The sequence below is a fragment of the Cervus canadensis genome, chromosome 17 (genome assembly GCF_019320065.1).
Source record: "Cervus canadensis isolate Bull #8, Minnesota chromosome 17, ASM1932006v1, whole genome shotgun sequence".
Lineage (NCBI taxonomy): Eukaryota > Metazoa > Chordata > Mammalia > Artiodactyla > Cervidae > Cervus > Cervus canadensis.
Window position 1 is genome coordinate 45011364 of NC_057402.1, and position 13415 is coordinate 45024778.

At 53.4% G+C, this 13415-nt stretch overlaps 1 protein-coding gene across 1 annotated transcript in view; it reads left to right on the plus strand.

Annotated features, from left to right (window-relative positions):
* AP3B2 (adaptor related protein complex 3 subunit beta 2) overlaps positions 1-13415 on the plus strand; it is a 35529-nt gene that overhangs the window by 20456 nt on the left and 1658 nt on the right. Inside the window, exons 15-24 of the mRNA XM_043434471.1 lie at positions 6334-6520; positions 7812-7930; positions 8547-8655; positions 9027-9150; positions 9513-9696; positions 9841-9901; positions 10227-10333; positions 10529-10757; positions 11192-11276; positions 11483-11580. Of these exons, the coding sequence (XP_043290406.1) occupies positions 6334-6520; positions 7812-7930; positions 8547-8655; positions 9027-9150; positions 9513-9696; positions 9841-9901; positions 10227-10333; positions 10529-10757; positions 11192-11276; positions 11483-11580 (1303 nt within the window). The remainder of the gene's footprint in view (positions 1-6333; positions 6521-7811; positions 7931-8546; positions 8656-9026; positions 9151-9512; positions 9697-9840; positions 9902-10226; positions 10334-10528; positions 10758-11191; positions 11277-11482; positions 11581-13415) is intronic.

Below are 13415 nucleotides of genomic sequence, written 5' to 3' on the forward strand. Positions count from 1 at the left end.
GTCAGTTTTTTCATTGTGTATTTTCATTAATGTTTATTGGAGTATAGCTGATATGCAGTTCGTGTTCGTTTCTTCTGTACAGCACAGTGATTCAGTTATACGTACATCAGCACCTCTTTCTGGAGAGTTCAGGACAGGTGGCTGGTCTGCCCATGTAACCCAATGTTCTCCAGAGTCCACGACTACTCTGGAGGCCCAAGGGCCTAGTAGAGATGGTGGCCATGTTGAAGAGACTCCTCTGTGGGGCTGTGACTTCCAGTCTGCCAGTGGGAGTGTCCCTACTTGCTGCCTTCGGGATGCTGGGGCCAGAGGGAGGGACCTGCAGTGACAGGCCTTGGTGGGAGACCACATGTCCCAGGAGATGTGGTCTGTCCTCCTCCCAAAGCTTGGTGATGCTTCACCAGTCTATGCCAGCAATAAGGGGGCACAAGCCTGGGTGGTATTGGTGCTCATTGTCATTCCCATGGTGAAATATTATGAGAGGTACTGTAGCCAAGAACACGGCTCAGCTAAGCTGGAATATCAGGATATTAACAGCCACTTGAGTGTCCAGCATCCTCTGAGATGGTCCCAGGAGACGTTGCTATGAGTCAAGTGTAATGTGCCAGAGCACTTCAAGGTGCTAGGACACCAGGCGCCATGACAGTTCCCACGCTCACTGCTCTGCTCAGTCAGGCGAGGCAGGGGTTGGCAAACCACCGCCCATAGTCCAAACCTGGCCTGCTGCCTGTTGTTGTAAATAAACTTTTACTGGGCTACAGCCATGTTCATTCATTTGTTTATCGTCTATGGATATTGTAGCTGCAACAGAGTCCATATGGCCTGCAAAGCCTAAAATAGGTCCTCGGCCTTTTGTAGAAACGATTTGGCAACCCTCAGAGCAAACAAAGCATGTGGGCCATCCCCTGGAGGTGGTGACATCTCTGCCGGCCTGAAGGTGGCCTCTTTGCCATCCCATGGAGTCTTTGGATGGTGCTGTTTGTGCATCTTCTGTGACCCATGGTGGACAGGGTGGGCCCCAGGGCCTCCAGCTGGGGGCAGGGCTGTCACATGTGGGGCCTCTTGGCAGGAGCTGGGATGGACAGTGGTCATGTGGAATCTGTGAGGGGCTGGGTCTGTGGGTGTCAGTATTGTGGGAGAAGCAGATTGGAGACAAGTTAGAGGGAAAGGCACCACAGGAAAGCCTTGGAACAAATATCTGTGTGCCTCCTTTATGCAAACGGGAGAAAAGAGCAGGTGGGAGGAAGGTCTGAAGAGATGAAGCAGGCTAGGTGGGTGGCTGCTGGGTAGAGAGGGCGTCTGAAAGGCTCAATACCACACCAGAACCCTGAGCCCCAGCATAGTGATGTCAGCATGTTTGCATAAGTCTGGGTGTGCCCACGTGGCTCTTCCCTAAGTTGTCCCTGTAAGCTTCTTGTGCATTTATTCATGACCATAATTAACATACATTTCCCGAGTGCCTACTATGCCTGGCACTGAGCTATGTCCTTGGGTGATGACAGCGAGCGAGACATGTTTACTAGCCTTCAGGTGCCCACAGCCAAGTAGAGGAAACAGCACAAAATGCAGAGCAGTAAGGGCTGCAGTCAGGCTTCCCTGGTGGCTCAGATGGTAAAGAACCTGCTTGGCAATGCCAGAGACACAAGTTTGATCCCTGGGTCAGGAAGAAGCCCTAGAGAAGGAAATGGCAACCTACTCCAGTATTCTTCCCCGGGAAATCCCATAGACAGAGGAGCCTGGCGGGCTACAGTCCATGGGGTCACAAAGAGTCGGACATGACTTAGTGACTAAACAACAACAACAAAGGGTACAGTCAGAGTTGGCACAGAGAGCCATGGGTACAGATGGCTTAACCCCTCTCCTAGGCAGGACACAGGGGTCCCGGTCCCCATCAGGGCACCCTGAGTAGGCTGTTCAGGCAGATGGAACCTCCACACACCTTTCATCTTAAGGCTAGTCCTTCAAGGCACAGGCCCCTTAGAATGGTTCTTTGACTCAGTAAAGAGAGCTTTCCTCCTTCCTACCCTCCCTGTCTTTGTCTTTTCTTCCTTCTCAGCCTGTGCTGAGAGTGGTGGTGAACAGGAGTTCTCTGTACACCAGGAGGGAGGTATTTGCATGTGCCCATGGCCACCCTTGCAAAAGAGCAAGGATGCTCCCCCAATCCCAGTACAAGGGTGACTTGCTCAACCTGCCACAAGGCCACAATGATCCCAGCTACTGCCCCCTCCCCCACATGCTGACCCCTACTGCATGCCAGGCCCTAGCCCAGGCCGAGTCAAGGAGATGATGGATGAGCTCTGCCCTTCTGTGGCTGAGCAGATAACCAGAGGGTCTAGCAGAAGACGCACTGGCAGAGGTCTTGGAGTGGCAGGAATAGTGAAGGTGACCATTACAGCCACTTCGGGCAACTGCCTGCTTGAATGCTCTTGGTAGGTAGGTTTGCTTTTGTTTGCTTAGATACCTGGGAGGGGAGTCTGCTTAGGTCATGGTGGGAGCTAAAATCTGGCTTCTAGAGTGAGTGGAAGAGTCTAAGTTCTGCATTTTTTTTTTGAGTTAATAACTTCTTTGATATCATAAAAATAATGCATGTTCATCATAAAACATTTGGAAAACCCAGAGAAATATTATATGTTAAATATTTAAATTAGCTATAGGTCTACCACTTAGAAAAGACCAGCATTGGTTTTATATTTTCTTAGTTGTTTTTTTTTTAATTTGGTTTCTACATACAATCATCCAGAAATTGTACATTTGTGCCTTGTTCAATACATTAATCTTTTCATTTCTATTTTCTCATGCCTTATATTTAGAAAGTTGTTTCCTTGTTCACATATCAATTAAAATTTTCATGCATAATTTCCTCCATTTTTTTTTTCTATTTTTAATCCACTGTATTGGTTTTCTAGTGCTGTGTAATAAATTACCATAAACTTAGTAGGTCAAAACAACATGTTTACTTTCTGTTTCCATGGGTCAAGAATCCAGGTATGGCCTAGTTGGGTCTTGCATGTGTATGTGTGTGCGTGTGCACACCATCAGTTGTGTCCGACTCTTTTTGCAACCCCATGAACTGTAGCCTGCCAGGCTCCTCCGTCCGTGGGATTCTCCAGGCAAGAATACTGGAGTGGGTTTCCATTTCCTCCTCCAGGGGATCTTCTCAACCCAGGGTTTGAACCCACATCTCTTAGATCTCCTGCATTGATAGGTGGGTTCTTTATCACTAGCACCACCTGGGTTGGGTCTTATGCAAGGCTATAGTTATAGCTGAGATACTGGTCAAGTTGGGATTCTCTGGAGGCTGTGTTGGGCAAGCATTCATATCCAACTTCACATGCCTGACAGTAGGACTGAGGCCTTGGCTTCTCGCTGGTTGTCAGCTGGAGACCATCCTCAGCTCCCTGCCACATGGTCTCCGAACATAGCTGTTTGCTTCTTCAGAGTCACAAGGAATAAAAGTGTTTAGAGCCAGTCTGCTAGCAAAACTGGAGTTGAACGTAAGGAAACAGTCATGGGGTTATATGGTCACTTCTGCCATATTCTGTTGGTCAGAATTACATTTTAGGTCACGCCTACCCTCAGGAGGGGAGCAAGACTGGGCTTTAGGAGGTGGGATTATGGGAGAGGACCTGGGCATCTGTCCTCTGCATCCATCTAGAGCTTATTTTGGTGTAGCATGTTAGGTGTGAATGTATTTTAATTCCTTCTTTTTTTTTTTTCTGAAGAGCTAGTTTCCCTAGCATGATTTAACAGGTGTTTGCAAGGTAGCGGGTATGTTGGCATAGGTTCTTTTAAAAAAGTAATTCTGCTTGTTTATTTATGGCTGTGTTGGATCTTTGTTGCTGTGAGGACCTTTCGCCAGTTGTGATGAGTGCTCTAGTTGAGGTGCGCAGTCTTCTCCTTGCTGTGACTTTTCTTGTTGTGGAGCACAGGCTCTAGGCACACGGGCTTTGGTAGCTGCGGCTCCCAGGCTCTAGAGCACAGGTTCAGTAGTTGTGGCGCGTGAGCTTAGTTGCTCTGTGGCATGTAGGATCTTCCCAGACCAGGGATCGAACCCAAGTCTCCTGCATTGGCAGGTGGATTCTTTACCACTGAGCCACTGGGGAAGTCCTGGCAAAGGTTCTTGAAAAGGCATCGATGCTCACCACTTAAAATTCTTCCTGGCAGCCAGAGCCCTTGGGTCCAACTGGGAGCTTTGTTCAGTTCTTGGTGCACTGGAGCTTGTCTCATAGGCCTTCTTAAACAGCCTAGAATTCTTGTGCATACTGGCTAGGCAAGGCAGGTGTCCTGGGGCTGCAGACTGGATGCGATAACCCCTGGGGAATGGGTCCTTAGTAAGGAGCGGGGTAATGAACTGTAGGCAAATCCTGCAATGTTGAGGTGGAGGGACTAGCCCCTTCTTAGGTTGGTTGTTGATGGGCAGTTAAGGCTGTGGACAGATGGATAAAAACCTTGAACTCTTCTTCCCAGAATTAGGCAAGGACTTGAGGGTAGGGAGAGAGGGTCTATGATCGGCCAGCTGGGAAATCCATAGAGTTGGATCAGGAGCTTCTTGATAACAGTCAGTGTGGATAAGGACTTCTGATAGCCTTGGCACACGGGGTGGTGTCTGGCCAAGGAGAGGCAGGTCTACAATGAAGTCCATTTTGATGGGGGCCTCCTAGGGAAGTGTGGGGTTTGGAGTACTTACCTCTGATGGGAACAGTATTGTAGGTGGTGCTGTGCTGGAAGGGACTGAGCTCAACATGAGGCTGCGAAAGCCCCCGTTGTAGGAGTGGAGTCACAGAAGCTCTCTAGAGTTTTGTCACAGCAGCTACTCTGATTCTGGGCCAGCGTCTTGCTGATGGCCCTGCCAGATTACCTGGCTCAGCCATGTCCAAGGCTGGATGTAACACTGTGTAACCAGAATGTCAGGAAGACCAGAGTCAGTTCGCTGGTCCTGTCCCTCAGAATATCCCCAGATACTCTGGTCGTGGTGACACGGGATATATGTACTTGGTGGATTTTGATTGTCTTTGCCACAGGGATGGAGACCTGGATGAGGTCAGCCACAGAGGGTAGGCAGTGGGAGGGACAGGTAAATAGAGTGCCGGCTTGGGTGAGTTCAGGCCTGGGTGCAGCACTGACTGGCTCCGTACCCAGGAAATGTCACTTAGTGCTTCTGATTTTCCTCTGGAAATGGGGGCAGTAGCGCCACCTCTCCGAAGGGCTGTGGAGATTCCATGACGCAGGGACAGGCCCCACTAGCATAGTACTGGGCACTAGAAGGCACTCCATAAGTGGTGGCTCCCACTCTCATTTTGTGAAGATAGCTGACACTAGGTCAGGAGCAGGGCAGAAGTTGAGACTTGGTCCTGGGCTCGGGCTCCCTTGACTGCAGACTGTGAGCCCCGTGTTTACTTCAGCAGACCCTGAAGTGGCTGCAGTTTTCTCCAATCTCATTGGAACCTTCCAGCAGGGGATTATGACCTCTGAAACCCCTGGGCTGCCCAGATTCTACCCTGTGGGTCCATGGGGTATGAGGACAGCCCCGGCCAAGGGGATTCCTGTGTGTCCCCCTTTCTCTTTTTGTCGTCTGGTTTCCCCTGGGTGATGGAGTCTAGGAACGGTGAGGTCTAGAAACCTGTTCTAGACCTCAGGGTGGAGACACTGGCTTAGCCTGGACTAGTGAGTTAGGAATGGGCCGAAGGCAGTGGGGACCACAAACCTGAGGATGAATGGCTTCCCCAGGGCTAAGAGGGAGGGTTCCAAAAGGGCAGCCTCTTATGCTGGCCAAGGCAGTTGTCAATGTCAGGGTCGGGGGTCAGGGCCGGGGAGGTGAGGGAAAATGTAGGTCTGACACAACAGCGGAAAGTGAAAGTGTTAGTCTTCAGTCATGTCTAACCCTTTGCGATCCCATGGACTATAGCCCACCAGGCTCCTCTGTCCATGGAATTCTCCAGGCAAGAATACTAGGGTGGGTTGCCATTTCCTTCTCCAGGAGATCTTCCTGACCCGGGGATCAAACCCAGTTCTGCTTTGCAGGCAGATTCTTTACCATATGAGCCACCAGGAATGCTCTGACACAGTGACACAGTGGTGGGGTTGGAGGGAAAGTTGGGTGGAGGCAGCAGTGCTTGGAGCTGTTGGCTTAAAGAATCTGGTTCTGGGACTTTCCTGGCAGTCCAGTGGTTAAGACTCAGCGTTTCCACTACTGGGGGCACAGGTTTGATCCATGGTTAGGGAATTAAGATCCTGCGTGTTACAGGACATGGCCAAAAAAAAAAAAAATCTGGTTGGAGACTTCATGTGTCCCCACCCTCTGTGATGGCTGCTGACTCACCTCTCGTGTCCCAGACCAAGCTGCTGACCCAGTACGTGCTGAGCCTGGCCAAGTATGACCAGAACTACGATATTCGCGACCGAGCACGCTTCACTCGGCAGCTCATTGTCCCTTCAGAGCAGGGCGGGGCCCTCAGCCGCCATGCCAAGAAGCTCTTCCTGGCACCCAAACCAGCCCCAGTCTTGGAGTCGTCCTTCAAAGGTGGGAGCTGAAATCAAGAGGTGCCTTCATGGGGGAAGGGGAGAATTGGCCAGCACCCCAGTCCTGGCTCTTCCTCCTGAGGTCTCAGTCTCAGCCAGGCACCAGCCTTTGGTGGGCAGGACTCCTGTGCCCCTGGCTGGACCCTTTGCTCGTCCTGCGGCGCCCTGGGCTTGCTCCTTCACCCACTCACCACCACCACTAGCATCATCTCACCTGGTCTCTGCCCTCCCAGGCAGGATGGGCCCCTGGCTCCTCAGCTCTCAGACTCTCCTTTTCCTTCCAGCTCCCTGAGCAGGCATATCTATCAAGATTTTACATACCAAGGCCCCAGGAAGGCAGGAAGTAGAACTGCATACAAAGGGGGGTGTATGTTGGTAACGGTCCTGAGAAAGCAGTTTCCAGCACTGGCTGGGCTGTCCCTGAAGGTCAGCCCAGATCCCAGCTCCTCAGCCCTACCTCATCTCTCAGGCAGGTCTCCCGAGAGAAGGGCTCCGACAACGAGGGGTGGGGGGGCCCAGCTGGCCCTCTGGACCCAGGAATCTCCTCTGGAAGGAGCTTCCTTCACAAAGCTTGGTTCTCCTATGTAGCTTCTTGTCCTGCTTAGTCTCCGCCCTGGATCCCTGGAGTAAGGAGATTCAGAGCGGTGGGGCAGATGGGAAACCCCCCAGGGAGGAAGTGGGCAGTGTTTTTCTCCTCCCCAACACCATCCCCACCACAGGTCTCTGTGCTGCCCTCCTCTGGCTCTGACCCCGTCCCACTCCCATTCAGATGGCTCAGCTCTCCCCATGGAGGCCAGAGCCTGACGAGACACAGCTCTTTGCCCTTGGTCCCAGCCTGGCCAGTCTCTTAGAGCTGATACCCTTGTCCCAAGTGGGCCTCCCTCCTGAGCCTGGCCCTGCAGCCACATAGCCCTCACCCCACCCGCACTGTGCCCTGGGAGAAGCCACACCCACATTTCTGCTCCCCCCGCCCCCATCTCAGCAGGCAGACCCGGCAGACAGGCCTGCAGCAGCTCTGGGCCCACAGTGCCCCCCATCTCCTCTGAGGTCCCAGTTGCCCCCACCCCTCCCCCACCCCTCAGCCCTGCTCTTGTCAGTCATACAACCTTCTTTCCAGCCTGTGGAGCTGCAGATTCGGTCAGGGCTGAAGAGCCCTTAGGGGACACGTCCACCCCCTCTTCGGGCTATCTAGGATGTTCCCACCAGAATTGTCACCCCGCCCCACCCAGGAAACCACCCCCAGGGCATTTCCTCACTGCCACTCCTGGCCTGACCTCTCACCCTGTCCTCAGACCGGGACCACTTCCAGCTGGGCTCCCTGTCCCACCTGCTCAATGCCAAGGCCACGGGCTACCAGGAGCTGCCAGACTGGCCAGAGGAAGCCCCGGACCCATCTGTGCGCAACGTGGAGGTCAGCAGGAGTGGGGTGGGCCAGGGTGTGCTGAGAGAGGTGGACAGCAGGGAGCCCTGGGGGTGTGCCCGGCCCTCCTGACACCCTCCCCACATGCAGGAAGAAGACCTCTCCCTTATTGAGACCCACGTGGGCCTGTTGGGCACATACACCGAGGTCCCCCGCCCCGTGTGCTGTGTGCCCTGCCCTGCGTGCAGTGCTCTCCCCCAGCCTCCAGTGCCCCCCTCCCCCTGTGTGCTGCATCCCGTGCCTGCTCCGAACCCTGATCCTTCCTTGTTGGCAGCCAGGCTCTGTGAGCACCACCCCTACCCTCCAGGGATAGTGCTCCTGCCCACCCCCCATTATTCCCTCTCGGGGCCAGGGCCAGGTGGGGCCCCCAAAAGAGCTGGGGTGAAGGATAAGAGGGGCTTTCCTGGTGCCTCAGATGGTAAAGAGTCTGCCTGCAATGCAGGAGACCTGGATCCTGGGTCAGGAAGGTCCCCTGAAGAAGGAAATTGCAGTCCACTCCAGTATCCTTGTCTGGAGAATCCCATGGACAGAGGAGCCTGGCAGGCTACAGTCCATGGGGTCTCAAATAGACCCGACTGAAGCGACTAACAACTTTCCTCATATCCAGGTACCTGAATGGACCAAGTGCTCCAACAGGGAGAAGAGGAAGGAGAAGGAGAAACCCTTCTACTCAGACTCGGAGGGAGAGTCGGGCCCCACAGAGTCTGCAGACAGCGGTGAGGAGATGGTCAGGGCTGGGGCCTGTGTGTGCATCTTGTGGCTACCTGTCTGGTGCAAGCGTGTGCTCTTGTGTTACATGGTCATGGGTCCAAGGGAGCATGCACCAGTATGTGTGTTTATGCACCGGAGGGACTGACTGCATGTCCCAGACACGTGTGTGCTTGCGTAGGTCTCCATCCACACGGGTCCATCTGCGTCCCAGCTGGTCTGCTTGGCGTCTGGCTGGGAGCAGTTCAGGGTGTGGGCGGCGGGGGGGAGGGGGAAGAGGTGAGTTTGCTGCATCAGTGCAGAGTCTGAAGCTGAGCTCCCAGGGCTCCCCAGGAGGCCTGCTCGGAAAAGAGGGAAGACTGAGACTGTCCCTCCACAGACCCTGAGTCCGAGAGTGAATCGGAGAGTAAGAGCAGCAGTGAAAGTGGCTCCGGGGAGTCCAGCAGCGAGTCTGACAACGAAGACCAGGATGAGGATGAGGAGAAAGGGAGGAGCAGTGAGAGGTGAGATGACTGGGGGGTTTCAGGGTCTCCCTTGGGAAAGAAGGGCCAACACTCAGCCTTAGTCAGTCTCCTAAGAGCCCCCAAGCCTCCTCCTGAGCTGCTGGGGCCTGCAGTCCCCCAGGTCTGCTCACCTGAGGGCCACAGGAGGTCTCTGCACCAGGGCCACAGCCTGGAGAAGCAGTCGGGGATGCGGCCTGCTGGCACAGGCTGGTTTGAACCTCTCACTGCAGCCCAGGTGTGGTGTGCTGTGGTCCAGGCTCCCCACCCTCACCCCCAGTTTTCAAGGTTTTCCCTGCTCTTCTGTGAGGCATGAAGGGGCCATCCAGGCTGGACCCAAGCCCTGTTTGCCCCCTCTTCTCCAGTGAACAGAGTGAGGAGGAAGGTAAGAAGAAGAAAATGAAGAAGAAGAAGAAGGTGCCAGAAGGGCAAGAAGGCGGTTCGTCCTCGGATGAGGGCAGCGATTCCAGCAACAGCTCCTCAGAGTCTGAGATGACGTCAGAGACTGAGGAGGAGCAGGTGGAACCTGCCTCCTGGAGGAAAAAAACAGTGAGAACCTTGAGGCAGAGAGGGGGTTGGCTCATGGACCAGCCAACCCAACCCACCCTCTGGGCCAGGCCCAGGCGTCTGCTCACAACCCAGAACGGGTCAGGGTACTCCCTTCCGCACTCACACCCCATTTTTCTCTTCCAGCCTCCCAGTAGCAAAAGTGCCTCTGCAACCAAGGAGGTCTCCCTGCTTGACCTAGAGGACTGTGAGTTTGGGTAGAAGTCAGGGGGGAAAGAGGCCTGGGGAGGATGATGTAGGAAGGTCCGTGGCGCTCTGGACTAGGTTCCCTGGGGCTTCAGGGTAATGGGAGCAGACAGAATACATCTTTGAGCCTGAGGGGGCAGCAGGGCAACCTCCTCAGGTGCAGGGTTGAAGTCAAGGATGGGCATCGCTCTGGAGGCACCAGCTGCCACGTCTCGCTGTCCATGGTGCTGAACTGTCTGCTCCCTGAGCCCTAGGCTCCATGGCCGTATCCAAGCCAATTCCACTTTGCCTCTCCTTTATCATCACGTTCCTTGTATGCCCCACAGTCACCCCGCCCAGTATCCAGCCTGTGTCCCCGCCCACAGTCGTGTCCACCAGCCTGGCTGCTGACCTGGAGGGCCTGACACTCACAGACTCCCCCCTGGTACCCTCGGTGAGTGGGCTGGGCAGAAATACATCTCTGTGGTGTATCCTATGGTGTGGGTTTGTGTGAAGAGGGTGCAATGGAGTGGGTAGCTCTGAGTCCCCGTTTTTGTGAGCACAGGCAGGGACGAGGCTGGGGCTGGCCCTTTTCTGGTGAGTCATTTCCATCCTTCCCACCACTCCCCCCACCCCAAATCCCCACCAGCTGCTGAGTCCTGTGTCAGGAGCTGGAAGACAGGAGCTGCTGCACCGCGTGGCTGGCGAGGGGCTGGCTGTGGACTACACCTTCAGCCGCCAGCCTTTCTCCGGGGACCCCCACATGGTGTCTGTGCACATCCACTTCTCCAACAGCTCAGACACCCCCATCAAGGGCCTGCACATGGGCACCCCCAAACTGCCTCCCGGCATCAGCATCCAGGAGTTCCCTGAAATCGGTGCGGAAGGGCCCTGCGCGGAGTGGTGGAGGAAGCTCTAGGGGACAGGGGGAGGGGGGTCCACGGGTCTGCCTGTGGCTGCTGACAGTCCACTCTGTGCCCAGCCAGGGGCTAGGCTCTAGGGGTACAGAGATGGCATCTGCCATAATCCACGCCCCAGTGGACAAGACAAACTAGAAAACGAGCAAGTCCATATCAGGATAGGAGGAGCTTGAGGTTTGACTGATTCAGCAGTGACTTCCGTGGGGTGAGGGCAGGTGGGGGTGGGTGTCTAGATTTCAGGAAGAAACCAGGAAGAGTCTCCAGCAGCCCAGAAAGCCAGGTTCCATAGAAGGCAGTCAGCCGTGGCAGTGGAGGGGAGAAGAGTCTGGGTTCCAGACCCATCAGGTGATGGGGTCTCCGTCTCCCCCTGCTCCTGCCTCCCATCACTGCAGAGTCCCTGGCACCTGGAGAGTCTGCCACTGTTGTCATGGGCATTAATTTCTGTGACTCAACCCAGGCAGCCAACTTCCAGCTATGGTATGTGTCCCGCTTGTAGAGGAGTGGGAGGGCGGCTGGGGAGAGGAGGGGTCAAAATAAACTGGGACTGGAGGTGGTGTTAGGTGGGGAGGCATCATGATCTGGAAGGCATCTCAGGACCTCAGGCCTTACCTCCAGACACAGTGCGAGGTGAGGGGAGAGAAGCCAGCCTGACTCCCTCTCTCTGTCTCCTCCTGCCTTCCCAGCACCCAAACCCGACAGTTCTATGTCTCCATTCAGCCACCCGTTGGGGAGCTGATGGCCCCTGTGTTCCTGAGTGAGAATGAGTTCAAGAAGGAACAGGGTGAGTGCTCCCTGGGGGTGGGTGGGATGGGCGCTCAGGACCCTCCACTGGGGCTTATTCAGCTCCACTGTACAGGCATGCTGCGGGAGCCTCAGCTGCTGCACACAGAGGGAGGCCTCGCCCCTTGTGACTCCAGCAGAGGCTTCCCAGACCCTCGGACACTTCAGTGAGACTTTGGAGAGAGTTGAGATGCAGCCAGGCAGAAGATTCTAGGCCAGGATTCCAGCTGGGGGAAGCATTATGAGTAGGCGTTAGTGAAAATTTACAGGAAGCAAGCAGGGGTGCAGTTTGCCTTGGAGCCTAGGGATCCTTAGCACTGGGGAGTAAGGAGAACAAAGATGAAAATATGTTCTGTCTAGTTTCTGGAAGCCTTGAATGCTGTGCTAAAATATTTCCGTCCTAAAATTTCAGAGCTGAAAGGGGTCACAGAGGTTATTTGGTACCAACTCCATTAATAGAGGGTTGAGGAGTGCAGATTTCATTTTTCTAGCAGTAGAGGAATTATTGAAGTTTTTTTGAGCAAAGAAGGGGCCAAGTTCAGTCTTGGGTTTCAGAAAGTGAAATCTGGCAACATTTACAGTTAGGACTGGAATTGAGAGAATGGCAGCAGGAAAAAGAGGCAGAACAGTATAAGTGGAAGGAATCATGGGGCTTCGTGAGTCCTGGATTTAAGTTCTGAACCTGCCACCTGCTTGGTATGTCACCTTGGACTAAATTCTGTGACTAGTTATAAGGCTATTGATGTAGATTTGATGAGAGATGGTGAGGACCAGGATTAGAGCCACAGCAAAAAGAATGAAAGGCTGAGGTAGGGGAGAGGGACTCCATGGGCATTTGCCGAATGAAAGAGGAGACAGAGACATGGAAGCTGTCTCTAGAATATCTGGCTTAGAGAGCGGGAAGAATGGCAGTGCTGTTCACCTAGACCAGGGTTTGGCCAGCTTTTTCTGTAATGGGCCATAAAGTAAATGTTTTATTTATGTTAAACATTTTAATATTTATTTATTTGGCTGTGCTGGGTCTTAGTTGTAACATGCAGGATTTTTAGTTGCGGCATGTGAACTCTTGATTGTGGCATGTGGGATCTGGTTCCCCAACCAGGGGTTGAACCTGGGCACCCTGCATTAGGAGTGTGAAGTCTTAGCCACTGGACCACCAGGGAAGTCCCAGCAAACATTTTAGGCTTTCTGGGTCATGTGGTCTCTGCTGCAATTTGCCTTTGTAACCCAGGAACAGTCATAGATGATACATACATGAATGAGTGTGGCTGTATTCCAATAAAACTATCTATGGACACAGACTTGAATTTCACATACTTTACATGTGTCATGAAATAGCTAGTCTTGATTTTTTCCCCCAACACTTAAAAAATATTAAAAAAAACCAAAAACTACATTGTGGACTGTGCAGGTGGTATGTTGTATTTGGCCTTCAGGCTATAATTTGCCAAACCCCTAATCTAGAAGAAAGAAGGATGAATCAGGCAAGGGAGAGGGGAAGATCTTGGATAGTTTTGGATGAGCTGCTTTTTGAAATATACGTGGGAAATTCAGGAGGAGGTGTTTCATACACAACTGAAAAATGTGGGTCTGTGCCCAGGAAACACTTCTAGGCTGGAGTCAGGAGCATAGAGGTGATAACTGAAGCTGTGACTATAAGTGAGATCACCCTGAGGGAGAGATGAATGGGGAGATAAGGAGGCCACAGACCTTTCTTGAGGAAAACTTGCATCCTTCAGGAGAAAAAGGAAGGGAGGGGAAAGAGAAGGAACAGAGTGTAGGTAGGAGGAGGGATGAGGAGGTAGAAATGTGTCTTGGATAGCCTGCAGGCCAAGA